Here is a 10,276-nt window from a genome sequence, read left to right on the forward strand (position 1 = left end):
CATCAACAGTTGGGAGGGTCTTAAATTGTAAAGAAGGATTTATTTGGACTCAAGTTTATTTAATAAGTTTGAATGAGTCTGATCGTAATTCTCTAGTTTTATTAATGAATTTTGATTGAAATCTATTGATGGAGATAGATGATTTGGATTTTTAAAATTTTATAATGAGATGGAATTGTGGAGTGTGTATAGAAAAAAGATATAGTGAGAAATTTTGCTCTTGAGTTTGTTACATGAAGTTATAGGCATGTTAATTGACACAAAAGTTTTAAACTTTTTGACCTTTTTGAGTAATATTAGAAATCCTTTACAATGATAACAGAGGGCATATTTAGAACTTCTGGGAAGCACTATAAACTGTAATTGATTCTTTCCATTGAAGACTCCTGAATTACGTAATACTATAATTTGGAGGGCACCTGTTTTCTTTTTTCATGCCTTTAGAGTCTTTTGCAGTAGTTTGCTTGGCAGTTGTAGCTTCAAAGAAAAAGTACCTCTCCCGCCTCAAGAGCACTCCAGTCCTTCCTCGAGCTTATGCGTACTTCTTGTATGGAGTTCAAATCCCCCCCCCCCCTCTCGGATTGCCCCGTACTTCTCTCCATGTTTACTCTAACCCAAGAACAGGGACTAGGTATTCCTACAGGATGATTCGCCTGGGTAAGCCTATATGAGTTGGAATGAGCCCGATCGAAATTCTTTAAATCTATTAATGGATTTGATTGAGATTGATTGATGGATATAAGAGATTTAATTTCTGAAAACTTGCAACTAGATACGAGAGAAGTTAATGTGTAGCAGATATATATGATGTTCAATCTTGGTCCTAAGACATGTACACAAAGTTATGATCACATGTCAACTAGTACAGATTGTGATAATGATTTCTGAAGACCAGCATCATAGTAGTGTTAGTCTTCAGAAACTAATACTATGGTGTTGGTTCTTCTCATATACTGTGATATTGATTTTTGAAGATCAGTACAATTGTGGTATTGATCTTCGAAAAACATCACTATAGTGTTTTAAAAATTTTAAATCATTTTGAGCACTATTGAGAAGACTTTAAAACAGTAAACGATGATTTATTTTGGACTCAGATTTACTAATAAATTCATAGGAATTTGAATGAGTCTGATCAGAGCTCTCTTGGTCTATTAATGAATTTCGATCAAAATCCATTGATGAACCTAGGGTATTAGAATTTTTAAAATTTTACTAGGAAATGAAAGATATGAGTATGTAGGTATTTATGGTGTCCATGTCTGATTTTGACATCTTTACGATAAGTTATGTATGTGTCAAATGTCTACTTTTGGATACCATAATCTTTGATTCGGGTAACAGAATGAGATCTTTTAAGGCCAAATCGAAGCTCGTTTAAAGATCTACATTAGTTATTGGGATGGATTGGAACGGGCCATATTTCAACTCCAAAAATATCATTTAAGATCTTTTTGGAGGTTAAAAAAATTATCTTTTTCTAATTAATTTTTTCCCATAACTTATTATAGAAATGTCAAAATCAGTAATGAACACCATAAATACTTTCACTGATCATCCTCTTTCATTTCATGGTAAATTTTTAGAAATTCAAAATCCCTAGGTTCATCAATGTGTTTTGATTAAAATCCCATTGATAGACCTAAAGAGTTTGAACCGGATTTCAAAGTGTTATAATTTTCTGAAATTCCACAGAGTGTATATATGTCTGAGATATTAATTTAAAGTTATTATATAATGTCTAAGATATTAATTTGAAAGTTATTAATAATAGTAATCAGAACTTTTAAAGTTTCAGACTTTAAGGTAATTCAAATATAACATAACTTGTCGTAGGGAGGTCAAAGTCAAGATTGGACACCTTACATAACTCTACTACACTACCTTTTTTCATTACATGTCAATTTTTTAAAAATTTAAGTCGTCTAGGTCCATCAATGGATGTCGATCAAAATTCATTGATGGACTAAAGAGCTCTTATTGGACTCATTCTAACTTCTGTGGATTTATTAGGTGAATGTGAGTTCAAATAAGTTCTCGTTTATTATTTTAGGACCCTCCCAACAATGCTTAAAATGATTTAAAATTTTTAAAATATTATGGTGTTGATTTTCGAATATCAACACTATAATGTGTGATCTGAACCAACACTGTGGTGTCAAGTTTTTAAAATCAACATCACTATGGTGTTGATCTTCAGAAATTAGCACTACAATGATGTTGTATTAAACTAAACTGTGGTACTGATTTTTAAAAATCTATACCAAAATAATTTTTTATTTTATTATTTTTAATTAATAAAATCATCTCTCATTATTAATTTTATGTTTTTATTTTTTTTATAATTAGATATTAAAAATAGAACATATTAAAAAATAAAAAAATATTTTTAATTTTTTATTAACTTTCTTTTATATTTTTTAATTTTTTATTAAAAATAAAAATAAATAAATTTAGAGAATTATTTATTAAAATTTAAATTTATTTAATTTAATTTGAGAGGAAAGAGGAGAAAAATTGAAAAAAATACATGCAGAAGAGAAAAGAAAAAAATTAATTTTAATTAAATATGTATTTTGAGAATTTTTGAAATTTTAATATTTCAAAATATTAAATGCGCTATTCGAATATTTACCGTTATAAAATTAAATTACATTCAATTTAGATGTTCCAAATAGGAATAAAATCAAAGTCTATTTGAAAAGATTTGGAACCAAATTGAATGGTACCCGTTTGGTTTAAATTGGAAATAGAAAGTGGTTAATATAATAAGGGAGGTCAGATAAAATTCTACATGTTTTTAGTGTGTACAACATGGCAAACCAATACACTATATATACATGTGTTAACGAATTAGAGTCTATAGCTTTGCCTCTATAAATGAAATCAAATCAAAATCAACTTCACTACAAAAGAATTGTTTCTGAAAGCCATTGCCATTTTCTGATAGTGGAGTGCATCCGACTGCTCAACCGATAACTTGTGAGTTGATCGAATTCAGCCTGGTTGATGGAGAGGTTACAGTTAAACCAGATTTTGACACAATCGATCCGATCTTACTAACCAAGCCACTTGTTTACTCTCCATTCAGATTATCAAACATAAAGAGATTGCATCATTTCTCAGCAAGTTATTAGGAAATGAAGCCGCTGGACAGAAGCTGATAGCGATAAATAATTATATACGTGGCAATAGAGTATTATATACAAGTTTCCTGCAAAAGAAAACTAGATAGATTTTGCCTGTGCCATAGCATTCAAGCCATTTTTTGATGCTGTATATCCATGCCAAAAATAACTTCAAACCCATTTACTGAAAATTTATGATCATGCATCTTCGTATAACTTCATCCTTTGCTAGCATCTCCATGACTCCAGGCTCTTTATCAAAAACGATTCCTGATCATCTACTCTTGGTGATTTCCCCTGCATCACCAAAATCTCCTGTCCAGACTATTCGTGAAGAAGGTATGCCCAAGAGCTTCATGAGCCGTGCATCGGGTTGCAGGGTCATACGTAAGAAGGCGACGTAGGAGATCAATAAGGTCCCCTGCTGAATGATCCACATGCTGCATTACTACATCCTGCAGCAGTTGACATCAAACCCACTCATCAAAAACCTCATTTAAGTCATTTATTATGTTGGCAATCACTAGTGTCAAATCTATCAGCAGACATGTTACACTGGACGACACCTGTAGACGAGTTAACTTTTGGACAGCTCTTATGCTCTCACTTGTAGATGCACCTTCGGGCCAGTTCAATCTGCCTCTTCTAATATACTTCTCAGCACGTCGGCTATTTACACCAAGATAATAATTACTATTGTAACAAAGTTAGAAATAATCCAATTAATTCAAACAAGTTAGTTCGGTTATATGGATTTTATCCTTACATTGAGCTTTATCATGCAAGGTTAAGCCACTAGTAAATTTCAAACAAATTAACCACTACATTAAAAGGAAAAAAAAAAGTTGCCTTCAATTAACAGAATCAACAAAGAAAGATTAATCAATGGTTACCCTGCTTTCTTCAACATTTGTGGGGGCAAAGGACCTAATACCCTCTCCATCATAGCCATGTGTTCCAGGTTTTCATGCGTCTGAAATAAAGCTTCCCCCTAGAAGCAACAAAATGGCCAAGTTCCAATCACTCATCCACTCATGTAAAACACAAGATAGAAGAAAAAGGAAAAAACCAATACCGAGCATAATTCCACAAGAATGCACCCAATGCTCCATATATCACAAGGATAACCCCATTCCATACCTGAATATCAACCCAATAAAATTCACCATTTTGCGTAGTAGTATTTAACCAATATTGAATCAACCACCCACCCAAAATAACCTCAGGAGCTCTATAATGCCTCGTCGATACAATATAATTGTGGTCCTGATGTTTGTAGGTTGCGCTGCCAAAATCAATTAACTTGATAGCACTAGATTTGGGCAATCTCTTGGAAATTGTACCGGCCTTAATCAAATAAAGAAAAACAGTTGGTCAGCCAAACCTATCAGTACGACAGACATCTCAAGTAAAAGAATAGCTACCACAGGTTTATGGAAATAAAATAAATGAGAAAAATTAATATATATATACAGATACCCTGTTTCCAGATACATTTTTGTAGTCAGATGATACGAGAAGAATATTTTCTGGCTTTAGATCAGTATGAATGAGCTGTAAATCATGCATAACTGCAAGTTGATGACAAAATGATGTAGATCAGCACAAATTAAGCATTGCCCATGTAAAACTATGAAATATCTTATTAAGAAAAAGCTAGCAAATAACTACAGAAACCAAAAATAAAGAATAGCCCACACTATAAAAGGAAATTAAAGAAACAGAGCCTTGCATCAAACAAAGAAGTGTCGATTGAAAAAAAAAAAGAAAATAAACTAAATATAATTTGAAGAATCATTTACACACATGCAGCAGATTCCAATAGTTGTCTGCCAATCTCACGAACTAGATCAATTGGAAATGGCTGATAACCATTTTTCCAAAGAAAATCATATAAGCTTGGCCCAAGCTTCTCAAATACCTGTGAAATCATTTAGATGTACAAAAATTCAAACCCTAAAGGGATCTGGCAAGTTAGGAAAATTATTATGTCATTCATATACTTACAATACAGATATGGTTTCTATAGTCAAACCAGTTCCGTATTTGCACACAGCTGCAAAAGTAGACCCATACATAGATGTAACTGTAAAAACAAATAAAAGAAAAACATATTCGGCTATTCCAAGAAAAGAAAATGCAATCTCACTGATTGCTTCTGTCATATTTGGCAAGGTATTGAAGAACTTCAATCTCAATCATAGCAGCCTCACGATACTTCTTGATGGAATGGACAATTTTAATTGCTACCATTTCTTTCCTATTTCGATCCCAACATTCCAAAACTTGACCAAATGTACCTGAAAACGCAGATGATTTTTTTTTAAATCCTAGAGAATATATGTGAAATTGAAATACACCTGGTCCTTGGCAACTAGAGATAGGACTAGGAGTTGAAACGGTTAAACTTCAACAAAGATTTTCAACACCATAAAAAACTGACCTTCACCCATTTTGCTGTATATTTTATCTGCACAAAAGAAAAGAAGGAGAACATATAGTAAGAATCTTGTGATGTGATGCGAGATTAACTGCAATATAAAAGATTAGAACAGTGCCTACATAAAATAAAAGGAAATAGTTTCATATAGTATAATAAAAGAAATTCTCAGATGTTTAAATATATTTGTAATTCAAAACAGATTCACTCATTACGAAAATGATGGAAAGCTCTGAACCAATACTTCAAAATGTTATAATAAAGAATAGAACTAACAAAGCTGGGGAAAATGTACGAAGATATTGCAGGGGTTGAACAATTTTGAAAATCTCTAATTCCCCAAACTAGAGCTCAACTAAAAAATAAATAATGCAAGTCATGTCTGTGTTCATACAGAGACAAAATATTGCAGGTCTAAATTATTAAAACACTAAAATGATTTAAATTTTAGAACTTATCATCCAAAATTACACATTGCTAGAATTAAATAAGACTGATCAACATTTTATTTTCAAGAACTATATGAACTATAAAGAACGAAGCAATAAAAGATTAATATTATACACTGCAGAACAATCCTAAACCAAATTACAACAAAATAAAGAAACCAGCAACACCGGACTAACACCATGCACTCACAAAATATAACATTTAAATAAAGATAGACAAGTGTGATTACAGCGAGAGGTCAAATTCTCTCCGACAGCAAATATGTAATGTCCATCTTTATCATCTTCTCTCCATGGAGGGGAAGCATTTCAAGCAAAAACCGTTGTGTATAGAGAAGAAGAAGTGGGATCAAAACTTGCCATTGATGACACCAAGCTGATCAAACCTCCCACTTCTTGCCCACACAACAATCCTATATGAGCCTACACACAGTCATCCATTCATTTTTCCCACTAAAATATAAGGCTATTTAAATTGGCCTATTTGCATCATTCAAAAAAGATTCCGTATAAGACACATGTAAGAAATCAGCATACTCCATTCCAGTCCCACAGACCCAAAAAATCACAAAAAAATAAGGATGTCATAATAGACTAGTAAAACATTCATGAAAGCAATAGTCGTCCTCTGGATAACGACAAACTTTCAACTAAAAAAGAGATTTAAGTTTCATCAATTGAAAAGTTAGCATTAAAGGTTAACTATAACAAAAAAGCTAATTACCTAGGACATAAGATTTTTTTAAACGCTATAGTAACTAGGGATGTAAGGCATCCCCAGTTTCACATAGTTATCCGTAACAAAGGAAACATCGGAATCCAAAATAGACTAGGAACAAAAAGACAGTTTTCAAACGCTTTATGTGGAAAGCAGAGGAACGAGTCGGATTTGAATTCGTAATAACTCAATCATCTAGAAATAATCTTGAAGGCAGCAGGTGATAGATAAGCAAAAGCATCTGCCTTATCGACTTTTCACGACAAGTTACCTATTTATAAAATTTTTGCAAATCAACTGCAGCAATAATAGAAACATGAGGAACAAGGGCTTATAAAAAGATTGCAGAGGAAAGATCGAAAAAACACAAAACCTTAGGAGGCTGAGGTTCGTCGCAGCCAATCCGTGGACGCTTCTTGGGGCGCCGGTCAATTTGGGGTTGGGAGAAGGGGAGCTCGGCGATGCATTCCATCTCCATATCCAGTCAGAAAGGCATAAAGAAGAGAATCGATGCCCGCGTGAGGAACAAAACCCTAGCAGTGATCGTGGTGGGAAAAGGGGCATAAAGAAGCATGGCGCATGCGAACTTGCCCTCGCCACAGACACTCACACATAATAAGTAGGAGTACGATAAAACCACGAGTGAAATTTTTTTAATGATGTTTATTTATTTATTATTTACTATAATAAGAAAAAATTATTACTTAATAAAAAATATGTAATTAATCAAGAAAAGATAAAAGCTGTTTTTGGAGCAAATTGACTTTTAGGAAAACACCTAAAAGCATTTTTTATTTTCTTAAAAGATATCCTATATAAAAAATAATATTCTATTCTAGTTTCATCCCCAAATATTCTTATCCTAAGCATATATAGTTTTAATCAAAACTAATATAATAGTATTAGAATAATTTTAATTAAGTTATAAAAATATTTTAATATAATAATGCTTTATGTACGATAATTTTAATTAAATTAAAATTATTTTATTTTATATTATAGTAAAACTACTTGAACAAATGTATTTTAATAATAAATAAGATTAAAAAATATTTTTTAAAAAAAAAATTGAAAATATCTCTTGGTCGATAATAAAAATAAAGAAGGGCCTTTTAATCCTTTTGATTAGTCAGTCCCTTATTGAGAGCCATGTACATCTTGATCCCTAGCATCATCGTGGTAGCTTATCCACAACATGAGCTTGTTATATCACTCATTGTTCTCCCCTCAACCCTAACACTACTTTGCAAATTCTTCTCATGTCAGTCTCGAACTTTACCATAATTCATATGTGTTGGGTTTCTAATGTGTAATTTAAAATTTTAATTTTATAAATCATGACAATAAAAGCGTAATAAATAAATTTATCACTAATTACGTAAAAATCCATATAAGGAAACATATGCATGCAAACATAATTGTAAATAAGACATAAATAATTTTATACCTTTTGAATGACATAGAATAGAAACGACATCAACTAGCAATTTTGAATAAGGTTGCCTCTACTCGTATTCATGCTAAGATCTATTCGAGACGACTTCTTTAAGTCACGTGTCGTGTTCCACTGCAATACTAGTTGAAGGGGGAGACAAGAAAGGGGGAGACAAGTCTGAGAGAGAACCTATGGTCCAATTTCGTATCCGACGACTCAAAGTAACCCAACGATACGAATAGAATTGAATGGAAGAGACCATGCCTTTATTCGAAGGTCGTATGGTTCACTGTTAAGAAGGGGCAGCGAACCAATATGGCATGGATGTTCTAGTGACAATAATTGCCCCGAAATAAAAATTAAATCGAAAGGACGAAGCGATACATTTCAGTGGAGAAACAATCGTTGTTTCTCCTTGCGTTCCTTGCTTCCACCACCAGTTTGCACTTCCTTTGTCTCTAAAACGACTGACCTTGTGAGGTACTAATCCTTAGGGATTATAAGCTGGTGGTGAGCTTTGGAAGAGGTTCTATGGTTAGTGGCAACAAGAAGCCCCTAGCTTCTTGGGCAGCAAAACCTTCTTGTTGGGCGATGGCAAGTATAGAAGAGGAGGAGTTTGTGTTGAATTTTAAAATCTAACAATTAGATTTTTAATCTCTGTTAATAACTTTTTATAAGAGATATATTTATAAGTGTTTAATAGAAAAATTTTTATTAAAAATATTAAAAGAATATGTTAAATTAAATTCTTATTTTTTAACCTCAAGTTTAGTTCAAACCCAAATCAAATTGGTTCAAAATCAAATTACCTTTAATTAAAATCAAACTAATTTGGTTAATAATTAAATCAAAGAGAGCTCACTTTGTCTTCAAAAGACGTAGTCCATCCGCGCTTCCTTTTTGATAAAATATCTTCTATTTTTGTTCTTCATCTAGTCCAACTAGACTCAATCTCTCTTGATTTGAGAATCTAATTCTCAAACTTATTTTATGTCTCTTGGAGAAACTCATAGTGCGTGTAGCCTTATAGGTTCCTGATTTATATTGGTCGTTCATAATTAACCATTAATTATGGATCGATCATGAGTGACACCTAGTAGTACATTATGATCCCAATTAATCGAAAAATCACAGTGCATTTCAGAACCACTTCTGAACCCTTCAACATCTATGGTTAATCATGTTTATGTTTCTTTCACCATCTTACACCCACTTAGTTCAAAATATGGTCTATGTGTCAGTCTCTACTAGGCTGACTACGTCACACTTAGCCCAAGCTATAGTTTCTTGTCTTGTGAATTCAAGTTACTCAAAATAACTATCCAAGAGGACCATCATCTTAACGTGTTATTGTTTTGGCCAAAGACTTACAAGTAACAATCCTGATAAGTGGTCATAGGGTATATATCTCTTAATTAAAAGTGTAATGAATCCTGTGTTGACTACTCAAATACTTTCCAGCACTTTGGCTTATACCCAATCATCCCGGGTCTACACCTCCATAGAAATATTTGCTTGAGATGTCAAAGTATAAGTCTCTATGACCAAGATAATTTGAAATCTCAAGCCGGAGGAAACTTATACTCGAGCTACAATGAGATCTTCATAGACATTCATATAACCACATGAAATCTCATGGCAGGTCACTCCTAATAAACTAGTTAATCTTAACTAACATCTATATGTTAACTCTCAACATTCCAATATTTTCAGCCAGTGAGGATCGGTTGCTTGGCAAAATCAAGGAATCTAACATATGCTAATTTCACATATTTGACGATGTCAAATCTCATCAATTCATCGACTAAAGAATATTTCAATACGTACATAATTGATATGTAGAGATACTCACTAATTGTGATCCAATCATAATTTTTCTCATGCTATGCATTGTATTATGGACATCAGTAATTGAGTTTAAGATCAAATCAAATACATAGAAAATGTATACTCAAATAGTGATTTTATTTATCTAATAAATAATACAATATCTAAGGTGATTACCTTAGAACACCTCTCAAATATAATATATTCTCACTTAGTCTAATATCAATCGTCATGTTATCCAATACCATAGGACTCTACATGACTCTCAAACTTACTTTG

General features: G+C 32.5%; 1 protein-coding gene across 2 annotated transcripts; it reads right to left on the reverse strand.

Moving 5' to 3' along the window:
* Nucleotides 1-3,245: 3,245 nt before the first annotated feature.
* On the reverse strand, nucleotides 3,246-7,302 carry LOC141817312 (serine/threonine-protein kinase AFC2-like). Of its 2 annotated transcripts, none has more exons than XM_074704987.1 (11): nucleotides 7,109-7,302; nucleotides 5,572-5,598; nucleotides 5,278-5,428; nucleotides 5,136-5,184; nucleotides 4,935-5,049; nucleotides 4,608-4,699; nucleotides 4,340-4,475; nucleotides 4,204-4,268; nucleotides 4,022-4,119; nucleotides 3,695-3,797; nucleotides 3,246-3,583 (listed from the first exon to the last, which is right to left on the reverse strand). In XM_074704987.1, the coding sequence occupies exons 2-11, from the start codon at nucleotides 5,579-5,581 to the stop codon at nucleotides 3,431-3,433; spliced, it is 972 nt and encodes a 323-aa protein (XP_074561088.1). In that variant the 5' UTR covers nucleotides 5,582-5,598; nucleotides 7,109-7,302; the 3' UTR covers nucleotides 3,246-3,430. The 2 variants fall into 2 exon arrangements, with proteins under 2 accessions (XP_074561088.1, XP_074561089.1); XM_074704988.1 differs by lacking the exon at nucleotides 7,109-7,302 and adding an exon at nucleotides 6,248-6,315.
* Between the last annotated feature and the right edge of the window lie 2,974 nt (nucleotides 7,303-10,276).

This window comes from Curcuma longa, unplaced genomic scaffold (assembly GCF_044706935.1).
Source record: "Curcuma longa cultivar G26 ecotype Majalengka, Jawa Barat unplaced genomic scaffold, ITB_CL_G26_1.1 contig_20027, whole genome shotgun sequence".
NCBI classification, from domain to species: domain Eukaryota; kingdom Viridiplantae; phylum Streptophyta; class Magnoliopsida; order Zingiberales; family Zingiberaceae; genus Curcuma; species Curcuma longa.